The 26,601-nt window shown below is 39.3% G+C and overlaps 1 protein-coding gene across 3 annotated transcripts in view; it reads right to left on the reverse strand.

Moving 5' to 3' along the window:
* The window catches only part of tusc3 (tumor suppressor candidate 3), a 383,950-nt gene that overhangs the window by 117,499 nt on the left and 239,850 nt on the right, over positions 1 to 26,601 (reverse strand). For all 3 annotated transcript variants that reach the window (XM_073064598.1, XM_073064600.1, XM_073064597.1), the window contains exon 8: positions 9,445 to 9,519. In XM_073064598.1, coding sequence (XP_072920699.1) covers positions 9,445 to 9,519 — 75 coding nt within the window. The remainder of the gene's footprint in view (positions 1 to 9,444; positions 9,520 to 26,601) is intronic.

Genomic DNA, 26,601 nt, shown 5'->3' on the forward strand with positions numbered 1-26,601 from the left:
CAGCACAGGGGCGCCGCAGGGAACCGTACTCTCTCCGGTCCTGTTCACCCTGTACACATCAGACTTCCAATATAACTCGGAGTCCTGCCATGTGCAGAAGTTCGCTGATGACACGGCCATAGTGGGGTGTGTCAGGAATGGACAGGAGGAGGAGTATAGGAAACTGATACAGGACTTTGTGATATGGTGCAACTCAAACTACCTGCATCTCAATATCACCAAGACCAAGGAGATGGTGATGGACTTTAGGAGATCTAGGCCTCATATGGAGCCAGTGATCATTAATGGAGAATGTGTGGAGCAGGTTAAGACCTACAAGTATCTGGGAGTACAGTTAGACGAGAAGCTAGACTGGACTGCCAACACAGATGCCTTGTGCAGGAAGGCACAGAGTCGACTGTACTTCCTAAGAAGGTTGGCGTCATTCAATGTCTGTAGTGAGATGCTGAAGATGTTCTATAGGTCAGTTGTGGACAGCACCCTCTTCTTTGTGGTGGCGTGTTGGGGAGGAAGCATTAAGAAGAGGGACGCCTCACGTCTTAATAAGCTGGTAAGGAAGGCGGGCTCTGTCGTGGGCAAAGTACTCGAGAGTTTAACATCGGTAGCTGAGCGAAGGGCGCTGAGTAGGCTACGGTCAATTATGGATAACTCTGAACATCCTCTACATAGCACCATCCAGAGACAGAGAAGCAGTTTCAGCGACAGGTTACTATCGATGCAATGCTCCTCAGACAAGATGAAGAGGTCAATACTCCCCAATGCCATTAGGCTTTACAATTCTACCGCCAGGACTCAAGAACTTTTTAAAAGCTATTATTAATGCTTTTTGAGATAGTGATTTAGATGCATATCATATTTTTTACTGAGTTAAGTATTGTATGTAATTAGTTTTGCTTCAACAAGTGTATGGGACATTGGAAAAAAGTTGAATTTCCCCATGGGGATGAATAAAGTATCTATCTATCTATCTATCTATCTATCTATCTAGTCCCACTATACTGTCAGATAAGGAATTCCAGGATTTTGCTCCATCAACAATGAAAGAATTAATTTTCTACTCAGGATACCGTGCAATGAGGAGGAGAACTTGTATGCAGTGGCTTTCCTTTGCATCTGTTGCTTTTGTTTTTTTTCTGGGTGATGAAGGATACATATTTGGGAAATGTTATCAAAAAGGCCTTGGCAAGATGCCACATTTTATGCATGCACATATACATACTGCAGCCATAGAGTGCCCCTGATGATGGAATGGGTAAATGATTGGGATGGAATGGGCAGATGTAGGAATCTTTGTCTTGAATGTTTTAAGTTCTTGTGTCACCGAAGCTGCCCTCATCAAGTTGTGGCAAATATTTCATCATGTTTCTGCTGGTGAAAAGATGGTGGAAAATCTCTAGGAGGTAGATGATGAGCACCTTTCACAAAATATTGAATCCCTGACTTGTTCTAGTAATTACAACATTCATCCGGTTGATACAATTTACTTTCTGCTTGATGAGGAGATTCTCAGCAGCAACAGTAAACAGCTTTGTTGGTTAGGCACTTGAATTTTGGCTCATAATTTTGTCCAGACCATAGCTTGTTTTTTATTTTCATTCACAATTGTCTCCACTCTTTTTCTCCTGAAGGCATTGATATTTTTACATTATGTAAAACATTGCATGATCTACTGAAGAGACATTTCAGCTTGACAAAGAAAGCTTCATGTCTTTCTTGTGAAAATTTAGGGCATGTTAGCTTGGAGCCAGGCAATAATCATCTTATAGAATTTGCAAGGAGATGATACATAGATTACAATTCATTAATGTTGTGAACACTCCTTTGAGAGTGGCATATAAAACAAATTGTAGAGATAAATGATTTAATTTTTTTAATTATTAGTAAGCAAATCATAAGCAATGTTCCTAAAATTCCAGAGATCCCATTTAGTCATCAGAAGTGTAACATAATAGAATTCTGACTACTTCTGGGCAGCAATCCAAGGCCTTCGAATAAATCATGGAACAGGGTTATTACCCTAATTGAGACAGTGATATGTTAAATGCCATCATAAAGAATAGTTAATGAATTTCATCCCAAGACCTATTTGAAAAATCATACTTGGGATCATTTACGAAGCCATGACGAAGCCTTTTGGTTTTCTGAGTCAACACATAGTAAGCCTTACAAGGAAGGAGGGAAACTGGAACTGATTCGGTTTAACATAATGGAAAGGAATAGCATAATAATAGATTTAAAATACAAAATGAATCATCAAAACAATCAAAAACTGATAGCAAGACATCGGGATGAATTTCACTGAAAGGCTACTTGGAAAACAGTGGAAAAATAAATGTTTGAGTTAAATATTAGCACATCACAGATGTAAAACAATTAATTGTAGACTAATACAGTATAGACCAAAAACAATCTTCTTGAAGCTATTGATTATAAGTTAATTTCTTTCAGAAGGATTCTTGCCAAATTCGGTCTCGATAAATTTCCCCAGTACTGCATGAACAAGGAACAAACAGCTTTGTTTTGCTCTTTACAGGGTACTTTAAAGTCTAAAGCAGGCCAGCAGGTGAAGGAGCAATTCACCTGTACTTCTTCACTTATACACATTTGGTACTTATAATGTGCTCCCATCTACAATGCAGAAATCAAACGCAGATTGAGTAAAAATGCCCTGGTAATGCTCCCATCTCTGTATGCACTACATTAAATATTGTATTGGTGTTGCTTCATGCACCCATGCTGATTTTGTCAATTTCATCAACTTTGCCTCGGACTTCCACCCTGTGCTTAAATTCACTTTGTTAATTTCTGACACCACTCTTCCCTTTCTCCATCTCCATTTCTGGCGACAAACTGTCCAGTGATATCTGAAATAAACCTGCTGAATCCCATGGCTATCTTGACAGTACATTTTCCCACTACATCTTTCCACCATTTTCCCTGTAAAAATGCTATTCCCTTTCTTCAGTTCTTTCGTCTCAATCACACAGTTCCCAGGATGTGACTTTCATTTCAAGGACAACAGAAATGTTCTCCTTCTTCAAAGAATTCCTTCACGATTGATGCTGCCTGCACCCGCATCTCCTCCATTTCCCGGGCATCCACATTCACCCTATCTCCTCACCAGCATAACAAAGATAGAGATCTTCTTGTACTCACTTGCCAAAACCATGAGCCTCTGCAACGTCCACAATCTTCAACGGGACCCTACCACCAAACACATCTTTATCTCATCCCAAACGAGAAAAAAATCTGCAGATGCTTGAAATCAAAGCAACACACACAAAATGTTGGAGGAACTCAGCAGGCCAGGCAGTATCTATGGAAAAGAGTACAGTCCACATTTCGTGCCAAAAGCTTTCAGCAGGACCTCATCCCACTCTCTGCATTCTGCAAGGCTCACACATTTTGTGATTCCCTTGTCCATTCACCCCTCCACACTAATCTCCCTCCTGTCACTTATCCCTGCAAGCAGAAGTGCTACACCTTCCCAATTCACCTCCTCCCTCATCTACAATCAGTCCTTCCAAGTGGTACAGCACTTCACCTGCAAGTTTGTTACAGTCCTTCCAAGTGACACAGCGCTTCACCTGCGAGTTTTTTGGGGTTGTCTACTGCAACCAGTGCTCCCAAAGAGCACTCCTCTATATTTGTGAGACCCAACATAGAGTGAGGAGCTACTTTGTCGAGTACCTTTGCTCCATCCACAATGAACAGGATTTCCTCGTGACTAACCATTTTAATACTAATTCCCATTCCTATGTCGATGTGCCAACTCTTGGCTTCCTTTTCTGCCACAATGGGACAACTCTCAGGTTGTAGGAGCAACACATCATATTCTATTGAGGTCACGTCCAACCTCACTGCATGAACCTCAATTTCTCCAAATTCAGTAATTTTTCACTCTCCCAGTTTCTTCAATTCCTGACTCTGGCCTCTTACCTATTCTCCTCACCTGCCTCTATACTCCTCCTCTTACCCCTCCTCCTTTCCTTTCTCCCATGGTCCACTGTCCTCTCTTATCAGGTTCCTTCTTCTCCAGCCCTTTACCTTTTTCACCTATCACTTCCCAGCTTCTTATTTCATGCCCCCCTTCCTCACCCACCTGACTTCACCTATTTCACATACCATTTTCTAGCTTGTACTCCTGCCCCTCCCACTCTCTTACTCCAGCATCTCGCCCCTCCCTTTCCAGTCCTGATGAAGCATCAAAACAAGCAACATTGACTATTTATTCTCATTGTTGCTACCTGACCTAAGTTCTTCTGACACTTTGTGTGTGTTGCTCTGGTATAAAAGCATCTGCAGACTGAGTGATCTCCTTTGCAGAACACCTTTGTTAAGTCCACAAGTGTGATTCTGAATAGAAAAATACTCAGGATCTCATCTTTATTCAAGAGCCATTTATCAATGACATTAAAAAGAAATGTCTTACTTTTACTAACCATATAAATACCTACAGTTTTATTGAGATTAAAAGACTAATTCTCTCACAAAAGATCAGTACAATCTTGATGTTTTTTGACTTGGCTTTGTGAAAGTCACTCAAAAGGGCCACATTATTAGCAAAACAGTGCAATACGGACTGTTGGCACCAAGGTGGAATTGGGACCCATTCCCAATTCAAATATGTTTGTGTCTTGCCTCCTACACTGCACCAATGAAATCTTTTGTATGTGCAAGGAATATCACCTCATCTTTTATCTAGGCACATGGCAAATCCAGAGATTATTTGTTGAATTCAGTAGTTTCAAACAATCATTATCTTCTGTCTGGGTCAGGATTGGCCTATTCTGCTGTATAATATCTACCTTATCTCAGATTTTCTCTCTCTATAGATGATACTTAGTCTGTTAAACATTTCCAGCATTAACTTTATTTTAGATCTTGGGTAACTGTTGTATTCTCAACATCTGAGCATACTTTTTTTTAATTCATGGATTTACTAGAAGACACTAAGAGCATGTGCCACCTGGACATCCATCATCTCTGCCTTATTGTTTACATTCCCTTTATTCTCTGCATTCTTCTCCCTCCGCAACTTAACACACACTAGGATTTTCACTTTGCTAGTTCTGACTATCCAAAACCAATCTTTCTCTCTCCCCACAGAATGCTGTCTATCTCCAGCATTTCTCGATTTTATTCTAGATGTCAAGGATTCTGCTTTCAAGCTACTAACAATCTTATGGAAAGTCTTTGTCTAGACTTTGTGACTAACTGACAGGTTGGTTTGTGGCAGAAAAAAAGGCAGAGAGGTATCATCAAGTACCATGGAGGGGAACAATCTGCACAGCATAAGCAATTCTTTCTCAAATACTCTTACATAAGGATTTTTGATAAAAACAGATGGTGATTTGAACTTTGATATTAAAATCTCCATGGTGTCTCGTATATCCAAGGTGTTCCAAGGATGTACCTCCAGCGTACTAAAATCAATTGAGAAGACATTTCCAGGCAGACAGAGGAAGATATTCAAGAACATAATCAAAGCTGTTTAAAGAAATAACATTCCCTTGAGTCCTGGGAATTTCTGGTGCACAACCAGACAAAGTAGAGAAGGAATATTCAGCGTGGTATTGAGAAACTCGAGTCCATAATCTGGAACACATTAAAGGCCTGCAAATGCATCAGAAATATTCTAACACATTGCAAACTAGCCACCAAGCAATGACTGTCCTATCTGTGGAAGAAACTGTGATGCCTACACTGGCCTTATCAGCCACCTCTGAAGCTTCGAAACAAAAGAAGAAGAGGGTCACGAACAAGAGAAAATAGGCAGATACTGGAAACCCAAGCAACACAGACAGAATGCTGGAGGAACTCAGCAGGCCAGGCAGAATCTAAAGAGAAAAAGTACAGTCGACGTTTTGGGCCGGGACCCTTCAGACCTTTAAGCTTCCCAAGCCCCCTTTCCCAAGTAATAGCAACTGCATTGACTTCTGTCCCCTGACATTCTTGAAATTTCAGCATACCACTAGTGTCTTCCACAGTGAAGACTGATGCAAAATACTTATTCAATTTGTTTGTTATTCATTTCATAAATGAATACTTACTCATTTCATGTCCTCCATTATGAACTTCCCAGCATAATTTTTCAGTGGTGCAATATCTACGCTTGCCTCTCTTTCAATCTTTATATATCTGAAAATAAACTTCTGGTATCCTCTTGGATATTATTGGCTGTCTTACCTTCATATTTCATCCCTCTTTATGTTTTTTAATTTGCCTTGTGTTAGTTTTTATGAGCTCTGTTATAAGCCCTCGCTTTTGCTTTTATGTTGTCTTTCTCTTCACTTGTCAGCCATGGTTCTGTCATCCAGCCTTTAGAACACTTCTTCTTTGGGATATTTCTATCCTGTGCCTTCCAAATTGCTCCCAGAATCTCTAGTCATTGATGTTCTGCTTTCATCCCTTTTGCATCAACATTCCAGCACTAACCTGATTTGCCCAACCTACCTGCATATTGAAATCCCGTGTCACCTGTTGTAATTTGTATCCCACAGTCTGGCTACTGTTTGAAGCCCTATATATAACTCCCCTCAGAGTCTTTTTACCCTTGCAGTTTATTAATGCTAGCTACAAATAATTCTACATCATCTGATCCTATGTCAACTTTTGCTAACAATTTCATTTCATTTTTTTACCAATAAAGTCACCTCATCCCCCTGCCAAGCGGCCTCACATTTCAATACAATGTATGTCCTTGGATATTAAGCTCCCAGTAATGATCTTGTTTGTCACGACTCAGCGATGCCCACAATATTTTACTTACAAATCTCTAACTGCATTTCAAAATCATCTACATTATTCAGCATACCGAGTGCATTCAAATGTTGGCGTGTGGCCAAGTGTTAAGGTGTTTGTTTAGTTATCTGAAGGTCGCTAGTTCGAGCCTTGGCTGAGGCTGCGTGTGTGTCCTTGAGCAAGGCACTTAACCACACATTGCTCTGCAACGACACCGGTGCCAAGCTGTATGGGTCCTAATGCCCTTCCCTTGGACAACACTGGTGGCATGGAGAGGAGAGACTTGCAGCTTGGGCAACAGCTGGTCTTCCATTAAAAAAAACCTTGCCCAGGCTTGCGTCCTAGAAAGTTTCTAAGGTACAAATCCATGGTCTATCGAGAATAACGGAGGCCTACACTACACTGTATTCAAATATAACAGCTCTTGTCCAGTATTCATTATCCTTTTCAATTTTGTTCCCATGTTACACTGCAACTCATCCCACTGTCTACAGTTTTGCCATACCACCTCCCTGCCTTTCCTGACAGTCTCTCTACAGATTGCATCTACTTGTTTACTAACTATCCTATTCTCAGCCCTATTATTCTGGTTCCCATTCCCCTGTCAAATTAGTATAAACCCTCCCCAACTGCTCTAGCAAACCTACCCACGAGGATATTGGTCCACTTGGGTTCAGGTGTAACCCATCCCTTTTGTGCAGGTCATACAACAAGAGATCCCAATGATCCATAAATCTGAAGCCCTGTCCCCTTGCACCAGTTCCTCCGGAAATTCATGCTCGTCTAACTCTCACACGCACCCAAGTAGTCCAAAAATATTATTAATTTCAACAAATGGTCAAAATTCTCAAACGTGAGACTTGCTCTCAAATGGTTAGGTTTTTACTTTTGTGTTACAATTGCTGGAATTGCAGATTGATAATTTTCAGTGAAGTTATCTCATTACATCCATATATCAATTTAATTAATTTGATTAAAGGATTATTAAATTAATGTTGAAAGGATTAAGAAAGAACAGTACATTTAAAATAACAGGGGGAAAGCATGGAAAGAAGCAATAATTCTGAAAGCCCCCAACAATAACTCAATTAATTCCAACAATAGGAAAGGGATGTCAGAATTCTAATAGACAATTTTCAGTACCCAGTGTGTCCATTGGCAATAACTAATTACATTTAAAAAAGTATATTAAAAAAACTGTTTGCTATCTGTTATGCTATAAACCCCTTTCACATCAGTCAATGTACTTTAGTGGTTAGGCAAAATTAGTGTAAAGTTGCAGTGCAATTTAACCTCAATGTTATTTAAATGAAAATTCTGTCCTATTAGGTCTGTAATACTAAAGGAAGGGGTGAAAGCAGCATAAATCTAGGTATTTGAAAATCAATTCCAGACCTATAGTTGCTGGAAACAAACAGAAAATGCTTAAAATACTTAGCAAATCAGGCTGTATTGTGTGAAGATAAACGGAGTTCACACTTCACAACAACGTTTATAAAAGGTTTTTGACCTGAAGTGTTAACACTGTTTCTCTTCCATAGATGCAGTTAACCTGCTGAGTACTTGCAACATTTTCTGTTTTTATTTTGAATCTTATGTATTGATCCAACCCTAGACACCCTACCTTCTCTGTTGTTGGCCTCATTAGTCCATTGAACTTTCACCTAAACTTGCAATGGGCTTTGCTAGAAGATGAATCATAGACCTGCAATCTATCTTCCAATCTTTATTGACACAGAACTTCACTTATAATGAAATAAAGTCATTCTGATGTACCCTTTAGTATACTTGAGAAAGAGAATTGTCAGATAACTTTCCAACGCTTTTTTGTTAGAACAAAAATAGCCAAATGAAATTCTTTTTAATAATAAAAATCCATTATTCATAATATTAAGTGATTCCCTCAGGTCCTGGAATAATTTGAAAATCATTTTTAAATGATTGAAGATAAACAATTTTCCAGTGATTGCTCTCCCAAATATCAATCCATTAAATGCAATCAGTGGCTACTTTATTAGGTACACCCATACACCTGCTCATTAATGCAAATATTTAATGCAACTCAATGGATAAAAACATGTAGACATGGTCAAGAGTTTCAGTTGTTTAGGCCAAACAACAGAACAGGGAAGAAATATGATCTAAGTAATTTGACCTTGGAATGATTGTTGGTGCCAGATGGGGTGGGTTTGAGTATCTCAAAAACTGCAAATCTCCTGGAATTTTCACACACAAGTGTCTATAGTTTACAGAAATGGTGTGAAAAAACACTTAAAGAACATCCAGTGAGCACCTATTCTGTGGGTGGAATTGCCTTATTAATGAGAGAGGTCAGAGGAGAATGGCCAGACTGATTCAAGCTGACAGGAAGGGGACAGTAACTCAAATAAGCATGTGTTTCAACAGTGATGTGCAAAAGAGCGTCTCTGAATGCACAACACATCAAACCTTGAAATAAATGGGCCACAACAGTAGAGGACCACCAACGTATACTCAGTGGCCACTTTATTAGGTACAGGAGGTACTTAATAAGTGCCCAGTGAGTGGAAAAGAGTACAAGAGTAAGTGATAAGAACAAGGCCAATATTTAAACTTCAGAGTAGATCATTTAGTAAAATATTTGGTTTCATATCATATTTAACACGGTGTTGTTTGAAGTATTTTCCATGAACTAAGATATAAATTGAGGTCATAGCTTACTTCGTCTTTTTCCAACGTCTCCTTTAGATGTTGCAGCTTCATTTAGAAGAACCATTCCCATGGTGATGGCAGCATCTGCAATTGTCGTCAAGGAAACAACAGAATTTATAGAAATAAGGCACAGTAAAGACTATTTCATTAATACTGTATGTTGTTAAAATTGTTTGTATTGATAAAAACTCTTTATTGTTGTCCTGGATCAAATCAGGAACATGACTTAATACTTGAAACCATTTTTTACTGGGCATCCCTCGCTAACAGCCACTAGACTCTGCAGGGAGAAACCCACCCTTCTCAGGCTTCTTATGTCTAGGGAGTATACAACTTTGGTCCTGCCAAACCCATCAGGTTGGGATGTCTCACCCACCCAAACCCCGGTTTGTGTGATTTACTGCCCCTTGCAATTGCCCGTCGGCAAGAAATAACAGACAATTATAAACACAGTATATTTAGGAATGTTACTTAAGCAAGCAGTTATTAAAGGAAAGAAAGAAGAAAAAGAACAAAAATGGCCCATTATTCTTAAACAGTCAAAGATGCACTTAAGTTGGAGCTTATCTTGAACTTGAATGTAACTCATGCACAGGACCCTTGGTCAGTGTGAAAGCACATGCCACCTTCCAAATATCACTCAAAATCCATCTTGAATAAACGAGTCTACCATGGGAGTGTTGGTCCTTCTTCCTTGGAGCCATTCATCTGCACAAAGTACCTTCATCCTCAGCCATCCTCCCTTCTGTCTTCTCCCAGCTCCCGCCAAAAAGACCTCAACCCACACCAGAGCTTCTTAGAAAAACCTCTCCGCCCAGCATTCTCCAGAACCTTCTTTCAATTCCACCATCCTGATTGGTTGACAGCACATTCCTAAGCTGAACAACAAAGCCTCTTATCTCAGCTCAAACCCAAACAGGTTGAAAGCAGAACAGACTTTTCTTACAGAACTGCTAGAATGAAATACCTACAGCATAGCAGTAGAAATATTCACCAGGGCATTATGTACGATTCCACATTCACTTATCATGTTTTGTATTTTGTCAAACAGTCACATTCTAAAATACTTCATTTAATTTTGGTCAGTTCTGTAATCATTGCTAGGAACACATTGCTATGATGATAGTTAAATGAAGTTTAATCAGTACTCCCTTTATAATTAAATTACTGGACCTACAAAGCAACTTAAATGCTAAAATGGACAAGGAGGAAGGAAAGGGAAAATACAGAGTTAAGAAACATTATTTAGGTCTTTTCTTGATTTCTTGAGCAATTTATTTGTACAAAAATTATGCCTTGCCAGGACAGTGAACAGGAGGAGCTCATGTTTTTAATTAGTTGGGAGAAAATAAAGATACTTTGATGAATTTATTATATGTCCATAAAGCCAATTGCTGGTGTAGTGGCATCTGCTCCAGACTTCAGGTGAGCGGTCATGGATTGGAACCCGACTGGCCCCTTCCCATGCTCAGTTTCGTTCTCATAAAAAAAAGACAAAATACTAAAGAAACAGCAAGACTGCCACCAAGACGCGGAAAGAAACAACAACAATATTTCCATAACTGATTTGCACCAATGCTGAACTGAAGAATTGCTCCACACAGCTTTTTGCAACCATTTGCACTAATCTTATCTACTTATATATGATGTAAGCACTTATGGTGGCTCTGTTCTCCTGCTAAAGACTTTTTTTCTGCACTTACTCAAGTTCTTCATGAACATGACTAACATTTTATTTATCAAAAGACTGAGTTACTATTTCAGGTGAGTTTGTGTTTTATATTTTGCAATTTATTTTACAATCTATCCAGACTGACCTGCAATGCCATTATTCCTTTAAATCATTCTTAACATCATTAGATTTTAATGCTTAAAAAACATGAAATTATTACTACACCTTTTCAAGCAAGTTGTTCTTAATGAAATGATAGTGTAATCATAGGACATTCACATCACAAAGTGAGGTCATTTAATTCATTGTCTTTGCAGTTGAGTAAAGTGCTACCCAGTTTAATCTCTTCTTCTGGCCAAAGTGGAAATAGGCCTGTTACAGCCACTCAGGGGAGAGGTGCTGGAGGAGAGAAGAGAGGTACAGCAGTCATGCTACCTACTGGGTTTGGTGGGGGGGTTTGATCCCTGCAAGCCTGCTCTCCCACCAGTGCTGCTCTCCAGCATTTGCTCCCTGGAAAACAAGCTTCATATATGGCTGACCCAGTGTGACATGAGGTACTACTTTGTGTTTTTTGTTACAGAAACATGGCTCTAGGACAACATCCCATGCACCATCAATTTCAGGCCATGCGACTCAGAGACTTGTGCTAATATTATTTCATAACTGTTTGTGCTATGGAAACTATATGCACTGTGCTCTGTACCTTGGCCCCAGAGGAATGATGTTTCTCTGTGAGGATGTCCTGTGAATATGGAGCAGTATATATCAGCCAGACGAGATGCATGATGGAAACCCACATCAAAGACCTCAGAAGCTGTATTCATTTGGGTTACCTGGAGATATCAGGGGTAGCAGAACATTGCATTTGCAATGGCCATAGAACTGACTTTGATGGCACAAAACCACTCTGCCACACCAATGGCTTTTGGGACTGCCTGGTGAAGTAAGCCATTGAAATAAAACTAGAGAAAAAATTTTTGAATTAAATGAAGGTTTTCCTCTAAGTAACAACAGGAATTTAATTGTAAACAAGGTGGCACAGCAGAAATATCATTGACTAAAGACTAACTAATCAGGAGGGATAAATGATGGTGGTATATATGCCACCGGACTAGATATGCCCTGGCATCATCCTTGATGAAGATGGCAAAGTTTGCCATCAAAGCATCGATTTAAAATCGATACCTGTAACTATCTGGAAGCCTGAGAGGAGTTATTCCATTGGTATTTCATTTAGCTGTATACACGTATATGGTTGAGGGGCAATTAAACTTGAACTTGAACTTCATGTACAGTACTATGCAGAAGTCTTAGGCACCCTTGATTTTTTATTTAAATTTTGTATTAGATGGTTATTCTTTTATCTTCTACATTAGTGCATCAGTGGAAAAGAGTAAATTTTACACTTCCAAATGTTAATTTTCTGAAAAATCAAAATGTCATGGAAAAATTTCTGTAATTCATTAAAGAAAGTAACATGTTAAGTAATAGAGCATTGTTAAAAATATTACTTTGTAGGTATATAGCCCAGTGTATAACTAAACAAAGATAACGAACAGGTGTTAATGATCAATGACATAATGAGATGAATGAACTAAACTGATAAACTGATACAGAAATGGGTGTAGAAGGGATGAAACTGGGTGAAGGACAACAAAACTAAAAGGTGAGTGTGTGGCAGATGTAACAGTTCAATTTTCACCTCATCAATTATTACACCATGTCAAAAGGGAGCATAGCAACAAGACACAAAGTGGTCATCTTGCATCAACAAGGTCCCCCCAAGCAGAAATTTTGCGACTGACAGGAGTTTCAAGATAAACTGTCCAAGCTCTTCTAAAGAAACAGAAAGAAACGCCAATGTTGAGGACCAGAAACAATGCTCAGCCACAGAAACTGAGTACAGCAGATGAGAGATACATCGAACAGATATCCCTTCTGAGTCAGAAGAAATGTAACATGGGTATCAACTCTGAACTCACAGAAACCTCTGGGACCCAAGTACAACCCTCAACAATCTGGAGAAGTCTTATCGAAAGTGGTCTTCATAGAAGAGTTGCTGCCAAAAAGTCATTCCTCCAAAGTGGAAACAAAGCCAAGAGACTTACCTAATCACAAAAACACAAGGACTAGGGTGCTGAACAATGGCAGCAAATGCTTTAGACTGACAAATCAAAATTTGAAAATCTTGGCTCAAACAGGAAGCAGTTTGTCTGTAGAAGAGCAGGTGGTGCAACATAGATGAGCGCCTGTAGCCAACAGTGAAGCACAGCGAAGATTTGCTGAAGGTTTGGGGCTGCATTTCTGCAAATTAAGGTGATCTAGTCAGAATTAGTAGAATCCTCAATGCAGAGAAGTACAAGCAGATTCTCATCCATTATGCAATATCATCAGGGAGACATCTGATCAGTCCCAACTTCATTCTACAGCAAGACAATGATGCCAAACATATGGCCAAGGTCTACCTTCTGTGAAAAGAAGAACTAGGAGTTTTGCAACAGATGGTATGACCTCCACAGAGCCCTGATCTCAACATCATCGAGGCTGCCTGGGATTACCTGAAGGGACAGAAGCAAGTGCGACAGCCAAGATCTGCAGGAGAACTGTGGCAAGTTCTCTAAGATGCGTGAAGCAAGCTATCAACTGATTTCCTTATAAAACTGCACGACAGTGGTCCTAAGAGAAATTATGCAGTTTTAAAGGCAAAGGGTGGTCACACAAAATATTGACTTGATTTAGATTTTTTCTATTGTTTAATATTTTTGATATTTTGACCCTTCTCATTTCATTATTTTTGAAAGCATCTTCACTTTACAGAATTTTTTTACGTGTCTAATATTTGTAAAGTACTGTAAAAATTAGAAAACAAGTCAAAATACATGTTAATATCAGTTAATTTAGAGGATGCCACTATACAAAGGTTTCTAGTGGAAGTCAAACTCTTCTGCTTACATCAATATTGCAAGGAATAAGCTTAAGAGTTGTTATTGACAGAAATGTAAACAGCCAATTTCTTTTCAAGCTGAAGTGAGCCAAGTATTTGGATCAGACATTTTTATCTTGTTAGTCTGAATATACTCCTAGCTTCTGATGTCTTCATTGTGTGCCATTATCCCTTCAATGACAAAATGTTTCTAAAATATCAATAATCAAAATGAAAATGAGCTACTTCTAACAGAAGCAGCCACATATAAAATAAAATGCACTGTGCAAATTTGCAGGAGGAAAAAACCCTCAGCTCAAGTAGCTAAATCTATAGCAGCAGTCCTTTATACTTCATTATGAACATAAGCCTTCAAGCCTTTTCACCATTTAAGATCCTGGCTCATCTAATTGTAACTTGGCATTCCTGTCTACCCACAAGGATCATTCACCTCCTTCCTTAATATATTTATCTAACTGTACCTTAGAAATGCTCAGATTCTGCTGCCACCACAATTGAAGAAAGAGTTTCAAAGGTTCAAACTCTCTGAGAAAAAGAAACATCTCCCAATCTTTGTCTTAAAATGAGTGATCCTTGTTTTTTATAAACTTTTTATTTGATTTTTTAAGATAATTACATGAAATAGAATAATGATATATATATCAGTCCTCCCCCCTCCCCTTAACCATCCCCCCCCCTTTACATCCCTGTCTAAAAGAAAAAAAAGAAAGAAGAAAGAAAGAAGAAAGAAAGATTGCCTGGATATCGGAAGATCCCCACATGCTCCATGGAATTCAAAATAACTTTAATATATATATTTATTTTTGCCCAGATAACTAATAACTTTATTTTCGGAGCACCTATATATTTGATCCTATCTTTTGTAAGTAAGGGCGCAAAATTTTCAGAAATATATCATATTTATTTCTTAAATTATAAGTAATTTTTTCAAGTGGAATGCAGCTAAAAATTTCATTATTCCAACAGTCCATATTTAAGTATGAATCCAATTTCCAAGTAACTGCAATAGTCTTTTTGGCTACTGCCAAAGCAATTTTTATAAATTCTTTCTGATATTTGTTCAATTTGAGTTTCAGTTTTATCTCTTCAATATCACCTAATAAAAATAATATTGGGTTATGTGGAAGTTGTACTCCGATAATTGATCCTTTTTTTTAAACACATTCTTTCCACATTCATCCCATCAAAAACCCTCAAGGTCTTATGTTTTAATTAATAAATGCAGATGAATTTGTGACTTCAGCCAGTAAGATACAAGTACATTCACAGGCCTCAGCACACCAAATTAAAGAAAAAAGTTCACAGTTCTAAGTAAATTTATTATAAAAGTACATATATGTCATCATATACAATCCTGAGTTTTATTTTATTGCAAGCATTCAGAGTTAATACAAGAAACACATTAGAATTAATGAGAGACCACAGTCAACAAGACGAAAAAAGAGCCAAAATGCATATGACAAATTGAGCAAATACAAAAAGAAAGAAAATAAATAACAACAACAATAATAACAATAATAATAATAATAATAATAATAATAATAATAATAATAATAATAATAATAATAATAATAATAATAATAATAAGTAAATGAATATTGAGAACATGAGATGAAGAGTCCCTGAAAGTAAGTCCATAAGTTGTGGGAAATATTCAGTGATGGGACAGGTGAAGTTGAGTGAAATTATCCCCTTTGGTTCAAAAGTTTGATAGTTGAGGGATAATAATTGTCTCTTAACCTGGTCATATGGGTCCTGAGACTTCTGTATCTTCTTCCTGATGGCAGCAGCGAGAGGAGAGCATGTCCTGTATGGGGGTGGGGAGAGTCTTTAATGATGGATGCTGCTTTCCTGCAACAGTGAGCTGTATAGATGTACTCAACACAGGGGAAAGTTTCACCTGTGATGGACTGGGCTGTATCCACTATTTCTGTAGGCATTTTTGTTCAAGGGCTTTGGTGTTTCCATACAAGACCTTAATGGAACCAATGAATATACTCTCCACACATATCTATAGAAGTTTATTAAAGTTCTCAATCAGATGCAAAGTCTTCTGAAACTTCTACGAAGGTAGAGGCACTGCTGTGTTTTATTCATAATGGCACTTATGTGCTGGACCCAGGACAGATCCTCTAAAATGAAAACAGTGAGGAATTTAAAGTTGATGACCATATCCACCTCTGATCTCCCGATAAGAACTGGCTCATTGATCTCTGGTTTCCTCCTCCTGAAGTCAATAATCAATGATTTGGTTTTGCTGACATTGAGTGAGAAGTTGTTCTTGTGGCAGCACTCTGTCAGATTTTCAATCTCCTTCCTATATGCTAATTCATCACAACCTTTGATTTGGCCGATGACAGTGGTGTTGTCTGCAAACTCAAATATAATTTGGAACCATGCTTAGCCTCAGAGTCATAAGTACAAAGTGAATACAGCAGAGGGCTAAGTACACAGCCTTGTGGTGCACCTGTGCTGATGGTGATTATGGAGGAGACGTTGTTGTCACAGGTACCTGTAACTGATTCTTATTCAGCACTTCTTGCTGGAATCATTTATTTATGTTTGTTGTAAAAGACAAGCTTCAGTATAACTATGATTCCCTTAAAAACTGAACAATCCGCTGATTCTTACTACCATTATGAATAGCAGTTGGATAAAACAGCAAAGTTTTTTGAGCTCAGGAATAATCAATGTCTTTACAAATATTTTCTGCACTTTGGAGACTGAAATGGTCAAAAGGCAAGGCGAAAATGAATGGATGATAGAGAGTGAAGTGGTGAGATGAAAGATAATTGAAAAGGAAGTTTTTCAGTTGGCTTTCAATAACATTGAGAGAGACAGTAAGACATTGTATTTGGACGAACCGCCTTTAATGTTAGAGCTAAGGTAGTGTGAAAGAAGAACAAGAGAGTACAAGCAAAGACTTGAAGCAATATGGGGCTTCAATAGAATCTTGAAAATGACTATGATTTCAGTATAAATCAATAAAAGGTGAACATACTAAGAAATATTTATATGTGTTTGTAAACCAGTTTCACCTTATTACCATGGAATCAGATTATTGGAATTCTACAGCATGAAACCAGGTCCTATAACCCAACTTGTCCATGCTGACTGTATTACCCAACTGATTGCATATGACCCACTGCCCTCTAAAACCTTTCCATCTAGGTACCTATCTAGAAGGCTATTAAATGTTGTTAACATGGCCAAGTCAACTACTATTTGCGGTAGCTCATTTCAAATACACACCACCCTTTGTATGAAGAAGTTGCCCCCATTATCACTTTTAAATCTCTCACTAGCAATCTAAAACTGAAGCCTTCTTGTTTTTAACACCCTTCTCTAGGTAAAAGACAACATTCATGCACCCATGATCTTATATATCTCTATCACGTTATCCCTCAATCACCAGCATTCCAGGTAATGATGCAACCTCTCCTTGTAACTCAGGGCCCCAAGACCAGGCAGTATCATTGTAAATCTTTATTGCATTCTGTCTAATTTAATAACTTTGTTCCCATAACAGGGAGAACAAAACTGTATATAATAGTCCAAGTGCAGCCTCACCAACAACTTATATAACTGCAATGTAACTTTGGAACTCCTGTACTCAATGTATTGACTGATAAAGGCCAGCATGCCAGATTTCTTCACCACCCTATATATTTGAGAAACCTATCTCAGTGAACTGTGCACTTGCATTCCCAGGTGCTTCTGTTCCATAACACTCTCCAGGGCTCTGGCATTCACTGTACAACTCCTACCATATCTTCCAAAATGCAATACCTCACATTTACCTTGATTGAAAGCTACAGTTAATCAGGATCCTTCTGCATTTTTAATAAGCTTCTAGATTGTCTACAACTCTAGCTAATTTAGTATAATGTGCAAACTAATTAACAATGCTATGTATATTTACACCCAAATTGTTGCTATAAATTACAAACAACGAAGTCGTAGCACTAGATACAACCGCCTAGTCTGAAAAAGAACCCTCAGCTATCACCCTCTACTTCCTACCACTGAGCAAATTATGAATCCAATTTGTAATTTCCCCTGGATGCAATGTTTCTGTGTGTGTGTGTGTGTGTGTGTGTGTGTGTGTGTGTGTGTGTGTGTGTGTGTGTGTGTGTGTGTGTGTGTGTGTGTGTGTGTGTGTGTGTGTGTGTGTGTGTGTGTGTGTGTGTGTGTGTGTTCACATTTCTTTTTCTGGTTTCTGATGTAGATGGTGTTGGTAACATGGAGTTGATTTGTCTGATGTGTCTGCAGATTGTAGAACTAGCTTACTTATGCTATTTTTATTGAGGTTATTATTGATTCACTGTGTCAAATTCCACAGAAGCAAAGAACATAAGAAATAGGAGCAGGAGTAGGCCATCTGTTCCGTAAAGCCTGCTCCGCCATTTAATAAGATCATGGCTGATCTGGCCATGGACTGATCTCCACCTACCTGCCTTTTCCTCATAACCCTTAATTCTCCTACTATGCTAAAATCTATCCAACCTTGCCTTAAATATATTACTGAGGTATCCTCCAATGCTTCATTGGGCAGAGAATTCCAAAGATTCACCATCCTCTGGAAAAAGTAGTTCCTCCTTATCTGTGTCCTAAATCTACTCCCCTGAATCTTGGGGCTATGTACCCTAGTTCTAGTTTCACCTACCAGTGGATACAACTTTTCTGCTTCTATTTTATCTGTCCCTTTCATAATTTTATATGTTTCTGTAAGATGTCCTCTCATTCTTCTGAATTCCAGTGAGTACAGCCCCAAGTGACTCAATCTCTCCTCATAGTCTAAACCACTCATCTCTGGAATCAACCTGGTGAACCTCCTCCAAAGCCAGCATATCCTTCCTCGAGTATGGAGACCGGAACTGCACACAGTACTCCAGGTGCAGCTTCACCAGTACCCTGTACATTTGCAGCATAAGCTCTCTGCACTTAAATTCAATTCCTCTTGCAATGAAGGCCAATATTCCATTTGCCTTCTTGATATCCTGCTGCACCTACAAACTAACCTTTTGTGATACTTGCCTAAGCACTCCCAAGTCCCTCTGCACATGCCATGCTGCAATTTTTTACCATTTAAATAATAATCTGCTCTTCCAGAGTGGATGACCTTGCATTTACCAACATTGTACTCCATCTGGCAGACCCTTGCCCACTCACTTCCTCTATCTATATCTCTCTGCAGGCTTTCTGTATCTTCTGCACAGTTTGCTTTTCTACTCAGTTTAGTCTCATCAGCAAACTTAGATATATTACACTCAGTTCCCTCTTCCAGATCGATAAAGTATGTCATGAACAGTTGTGAGCCCAGCACCAAATCCTGCGGCACACTGCTCACCACTGATTGCCAACAAGATTAACATCCATGTATCCCAACTCTCTGCTTTCTATTAGTTAACCAATCCTCTGGCCATGCTAATACATGACCCCCAGCTCTATGCATCCTTATCTTATGGATAAGTCTTTTATGTGACACCTTATCGAACGCCTTCTGGAAGTCCAAGTAAATAACGCCTTTCTGTTCCCCTCTATCCACTGCACTCATTATATCCACAAAGAACTATAGTAAGTTTTTCAAACAGGACCTGCCTTTGCTGAATTCATGCTGCATCTGCCTGACGGATTCATTTCTTTCCAGATACCTCGCTATTTCTTTTTTAGACATGAAGTGCAAAGGAACTTCTAGTTCATTTAACATAGAATGACTTAACAAAATAGTAGAAACTGCTACACCGCAAGCTTATGAGGTCAGGAACATTCAGCTATGAGAAATATTTATGTACAATACAGAAACTGATGTTACCTGTGTGTACTGGAGTGATGCAAAAGCTGCTGGAGAATTTGCAAGTAAGAGGAAGTGGAGTGATAGGTGAGAACTTGACTTTTTAAAGAATTATTTAGCAAGCACATCATAAGCTGTTAAAATGAATACCTCTATGTATAAAGTTCAGTGTGCACATGTTGTGGTCTCTGGGCAAAACAATTGCACAGCACAAGATTTTTACGCACACTGATCATTATGAATTAGAAGGAACATTGCCTGGGTGGATTATTTAGAGCTTTATTGCCATTGCTTAGAACAATAAGATTGCAGTGTGACTCCACTCAGTACAAACAGCAAACTGGCAATTCAATTATTAAAAACACAATAACGAAATTTAAAATAATGCAAGTTAGAGTGACATCGAAGTTACAACTGAATTAAAAACAAACAACTCTAAAATGGGGTGTGCTCTTTTGCATGTTTTTCAGTCTGGATATTCATACAGAGATATTTCTGTATCTCCTGCAGGATGATAGGAGATTGAACAAGTGGTTACTGGGCAGCCTTTGAGATGGAGATCACAGGATCACCAGACACTAAAGGGATACCTATGTATGTGGTTTTACTCGCTCTTTCAAAACATATATAAATGGTGTTGAGCTCTTGCAGAAGTGAAGCATTACAGCCATTCATGCTAGGCTCCACTTTATAGGAAATAATAACCTTTAAACCTTACCAGAGCTGGCATACACCTGCTTCCAACTCTAACCTCAATCAGAATTGTATCTTCGGTCTTAAAATAGCCTTCCATAGATCGTACCTGAACTTCTTGTATAGTTCTGGATCACTGATGTTGAATGACACAGAACTAGCCCTTAGTAGACTACAAATCTCCTGGTTCATCCACGGCTTTTTGTTGACCACTAGATGTACATACTATTCATCCACACAGATGAAGCTGATGACTACCGTGGCGAATTCATTCAAACTCAAAGATGAATCCCTGAATATTATCCAGTCCATTGACTCAAAGCAGTCTTGTAAAAGCTCGTCTACCTCCCTTGACCATACCTTCTTGTTCCTCACCACTGGTGCTGTCGTCTTTAGTCTGTGCCTATATGCTGGGAAAAGGACAGACAGGTAATTAGGCTTCCAAAATGCAGGTGTGGTATGACACGACAATTTTTCTTGATGGTGGTATAAGAGTGGTCAAGTGTGTCGGCTCCTCCGGTTACATAGGTGATATGTTGGTGGTAGTTTTTCCAGAGACCTCTTCAAGTTGCCTGGTTGAAATCTCCTGCAATGATTGGTTTCTGTGACTACTGATTATGTTGCTCAGCTCCTCCAACATCTGCCTGATGTTGGCCAAAAGTAGAATGTACACTGCTACCAGGATAATGGTGGAAAACTGCCTCAGCAGATAAAACGGATGGCATTTGACCACTAGATATACATACTATTAATTATAAATTGCACATTGCACATTTATACAGAGACATAACATAAAGATTTTTACTCCTCATGTATATGAAGGATGTAATAAAGTCAATTCAATTCAGATGTTCTAGCTCAGCTGAGCAGGACTGAGACAGATCGCCATGTTTATGCACTGTGAATTAATCATAAAGCATGCTCTGCCTTTAAAAGACTGAGCTGTTCTGTATTAGTGGAGAATGGTGAAGTCATTGGGTTGCAGCCCTGCCTTTGAAATTGCCAGTGTGCACCATGTTTCCATAAAGCAGAGTACACAGCAGTCCTGTCCCTGATGTCCTTTTGTACAACATCCTTACTTTGAGGCCTTCAGTTCTAGTTTTCAGAGGCTGTACCTTCGCCAGCAGGATAGTCAGGAGTGGAAGTCTAAGGCCTCTGTGTTTCAATCATAGCTGTAGGCCAGTGTGGCATCCCAGCTTCTCAAAGAACTGCACTTGTAACTTGAATCTGCTGTCCAAGGTTCATCGATTTTGATATTGATAGATTCCATAAATGTTTTAAACTATACTGTTCACTGAAGTACCCATGGCTGTGAATGTAGATTTCAGCTGCAGTAGTCATAAATGGAAATATCTGATGATACCCGTTGAAGCTGCACCAGAAGGATGCCACACTCTGTCCTGGCATTGAAAGAACAGTGAATTGAAAAACAAACCTGCTGTTTTTCAGGACCTGGACAACGATGTGCTCCAGGTCATGTTGAATACCTTCATTTTGTGCATTTGGATGACTTTCTTATCTATTCCCAGTCAACAGGGACATGTTCAGTATGTCCAGATGATTCCTCGAGAACAACATTTACATCAGGCCAGAGAAGTGCAAGTTCGACAAAGAGCAGGCTTCATTCTCAAAATACATCCAAACCTTCCAGTGTTCAAATGGATCCTTGTAAAATCAGGAGGTCACAGAGTGGCCCAACCCATGTAAGGTCAAACAGGTCAGGTGCTTCATGGGGTTTGCAAACTTTATCACCGCTTCATTGGCAACTTGAGTTCCATCGCATCTCCCGTAAATGCACTCACCAAGAAGCAATCTGCAGGATTCCAATGGTCAAGTGAAAAAGCCCAAATATTCTCAGAACTAAAGTGACTCCTCACCTCTGCACAGTGCTGGAGTGCCCAGTCCCAACCCATCCATTCATCGTCGAAGTTTATGCCACTATTTTTGATATTAGAGTTGTACTCTATCAGCAGTCTTCTGTAGATAATCAGCTGCACTCCTGTGCTTTTCTTTCCCATTGCTTCCTGGAGAATGTAACTACAATGTCAGAGTCTGAGAACTTCAAGGAGGCACGGGGGGAGAGAACTGAACACTCCTTTCTGGTACAGACAGATCACTAAAACCTCCCCTATGTTCATGAGGCCAAGAGACTCAACTCTGGTCAAGCCCGTTGGCCTGTCTTCTTCACCTAGTTTAATTGTACCCTCTACTACTGTCCTGGCAGAAGAAATACCAAGGTCGATGCTCTCTCCCACAATTTTGACATCTCTGAGGACAGCACTAATCTAGACCTGATCCTTCACCACACATGCAGAGCTGCTCCAGTGATTTGGGGAAAGAAAACAGAGGTGACAGCTGTCCACAGTCGGATCCATACTCCATGTGTGGGTACTTCCCAACCAATTGTTTGTCCCTGGCACTGTGCAGAGTGCCAAAGTGGGGTCACTCTGCTCATCTGGTTGGCCAACTGTGAATTCAATGGACCTTGTTGTTACATTTTGTAACTCCAAAACATAAAACTAATTGAAAGCAAAAGCAAGTGAGTTGGGAGATGCATGTCTTAGTTTCATCTTTACTTTAAGCAAGTGTTTGCATGATGATGTAAGCCATTCACATACTTTTACATATAAGCCATAATGAACTACTTAAACGAACAAGAATGTGTAATCAAACAATACATTTTCTATATTACTCTTTTCTGACAAGGAGCTTCACTCTGCTTGGCAGAAGAGACTTGTGACTGAGTAACAATCTCAAGTTCAGAGGCCTCCTCCATGGTACCACAGGAAGTGGTTCTGACAGCTCTGGGTACCTTTCTACTGGACATGTTGGCATCCCAAACAGTGCATAGCAAGCTTCGCTGGATGATGTGAATCATAATGTGTGAGTACAGTGTCTGATGTCACCAATTCCTTTACCTTTTTGGAAATCACCTCACACTGCTTTTTCATTGCAATTTCTTCCTGATCTGTAGTAATATAATAATAAATTCAAGGGGTGGAGCATGGTAGCTGGACTTGACAGGAACCAGTTACAGTAATTGACAAATTTTGAAAAGGACCATAACTGTGATGTGTCCTTTGGCCTTGGGGCATTCACCACTGCTTCAATTTTTTCAACACACGTGTAAATCTTGTGCATTGATGGTATAATCGCAGTAAGAGCTGCTTGGCTTAAAGAATTCATACTTGTTGCAACATGTTGTGAGCCCATAATCTTCTAATGTTTTCAACAGTGTATTGAGATTTTGGAGATGTTCCTTGTCATCCTTCCGGGTAACGATGATAGGTAACACTGTGTGCCTGGACAGCCTTGCAGCACCTGTTCCATAGCTTTTTGCCAGAGGGCAGGTGCAGGTGCTACTCCAAATATAAGCCTATTATACTGATAAAGCATTTTGTCAGTGTTTATGGTGAGAAACACTTTGGACTCTTCTTCCATCTCCATCTGTAGGCAGACCTCACCTCAGTCCACTTTGTTTTCCTCCAGAAAGGTTTGCAAAGATATCCTAGGTAGAGGGTATTGATTTGCTTTCTGTATTGGGTTGACAGTGACCTAAAGGTCACCACGGATCCTGACAGACACATCCTTCTCGGCTACTGGAACTACTGGCAATGCCTGTGGGCTCTGCTAAACCACAGAAAGAATTCCTCAGCCTCCATGCAATCTAGCTCAGTGGCTCATTTATCACAGAGAGTATACGGACCCAGGCGGGCTTTATAAAACTTTGGTGTGGTGTCTTCATTTAACACTATTTTACCCTTGATATGTCTGAGTTTTTGAATGTCATCCATGAACACTTTTGTGGCATCATCCAGTAATTTTTTTCAGTGGTCTCTATTGCAGGAGATGTGGGACGTAAATAGTGGATAGATTTCCAATCAAGTTGCATTTGTCTCATCACTCACAACCCCTCAATACTGGACCTCCTGTTTTTACCACATACAAGCTCCATGTAGCTTGATGGCTGTTGTATTTCACTGTTACAAATGTCATTCCCACAAGGGTTACCTTTTCTACATTCACCATCGTGGCTATCCTTTGAGGTTGAGGATGATAGTCTTCATTCCATTGATCTATTTATGGGCTGTCTGGTGGCTTCTGAGTCCAATCTTGGCTTTGAAAGTTCTTCCGCAATCAGGAAAAGTAGCTCCAAATGGCAAATTGGGCTTCTAATTCTGTACATCTATTGGCTTCGCCAGAGCTTCCAGTCCTTGGCATTGGTTCTCAGTTGGTGATGGTTGGTTGATGACCTGACTAGGAGCTTCCAGCCATCGCATTGCCTGCTCCCATCTCCCTCCCCTGATCGCCGAAAGGCTTGAAGATGTGACCCACAGAACAAAAACGCCTGTGTGTGTATTTGTTTAACGTATACTTGATGTTGCACTCCAAGAAGCACACGATACTTCACAAATCAATCAACTGATTCCATTGGCAAAGAAACCACGATGATTGGAGCTGATGGACTTGTTGCAGCCTTCATCTGCCTTCACAGCCATTGAGTTCAAAGTAACATCGTCCGCCATTGAGGTCTTAGTTGGACTGTTCTTTGTCAGGGACCTCATCCTCAACCATGGATGACCCTACCAGGACCATAGCTCCAGACGGCATTGCTCTTGGGATCTCAGGACCACACAAGCTTCTCCACCACAACAAGGTGACAATCCACAGAGAAGTCTACAGTATAAGTTCCTAGTTGGAAATCTGCAGGTTTCAGTTCAGTACCTTTGAAATGCCAATCAAACTCATTTTTTGGAAGCACTGAAACAGCTGAGACAGTATCCAATTCCATATTAATTAATTTGCCATTCACTTCTGTATAAGACATATTGCTTGTCTATTGTTAAATTTCACAATGTAAAGCTCAAAGCTACCCAGTCCTGGGTTACTCTCATCAATATTAGATGTTTCATCAACAGCATGCAGATGTGCTCTTTTTGAAACTGCAAGTTAACTTTTTAGTCTAATTATTTTTGTCTGCCTGATATGATCTTTGTATATGTCCTACTTTGTTGCATATTCTACAAGTTTTGCATTTAAACCTGCATCATTCTGGTGTATGTAAGCCCCTGCCACAACAGTAACACATTTTGTTCAGCTAGGCAAGTTTCTGTTTAGACAGTGCAATTGTGTTCACACCACTTTCATTCCTGTCTGCAACTCAATTGTGTCTCCATTGAAATAGCTACTTCAACTAAATATAAAATGAACTAAATTTTAAATGTAAGTTATGCTTCAGTTAGGAGTTGTTTTCGAATGCTACCTCTCAGTATATCATGAAGCCCATCACTAAACTGACAATACTCAGCCAACTTCTTCAATTCAGCCACGTATGATGAAATAGACTCCCCTTCCTTTTGATTCCAGTTATGGATCATAGAGCATTCCGCAATTAACAACGGCTTTGGTTCTAAACGGTTATGCATTATTTTCACAATAGCGGCAAAGTTCATTTTGGCTGGTTTGTTTGGAGCAGTTAAAGCTCTAAGCAAACTGTATGCCTTTAACCCAATGCACTCAGCAAAACTGGCACTTGCTTCTCATTGGCTATTTCATTTGCTACACAACACCGCTCAATTTGCTCAGTTATTTCTGGTGCAATCAAATGTGAATATCGTTACAATGTTGCCAGCCATTGCTGCTTTTGCTAAATTTAGATTTATTTTCACCGAATATTTACTTTTTATGAACCCATGCCTCTTTTTAAAACCTTTTTTACCTTTTTGTTTAACTCGAATGTCTCACTGTGCTTTCTTTAATAACTGGAATGACTCGTTGTGCTTCAACAGGTAGGTAGTCATCTCAAGCTCATTTAAAACTTTCTCATCACCACTGTTATATTTTGAAACTTCAAAACACAATACTAATTGAAAGCAAAAACAAATGAATTGGGAGATACGTGTCTTTATTTCATTTTCGCTTTAAGCGAGGTGCGTACTTATGACATGGTGGCGTGATGATATATGTTATTCATGTACTTTAACATTTCATTAACATTAACATGGGGGGAGGGTGATTGAGGGTCGATGTTCTTATTGCATGTTTGTGTGGGGAGGGGGGAGG

This window comes from Hemitrygon akajei, chromosome 13, assembly GCF_048418815.1.
Source record: "Hemitrygon akajei chromosome 13, sHemAka1.3, whole genome shotgun sequence".
Lineage (NCBI taxonomy): Eukaryota > Metazoa > Chordata > Chondrichthyes > Myliobatiformes > Dasyatidae > Hemitrygon > Hemitrygon akajei.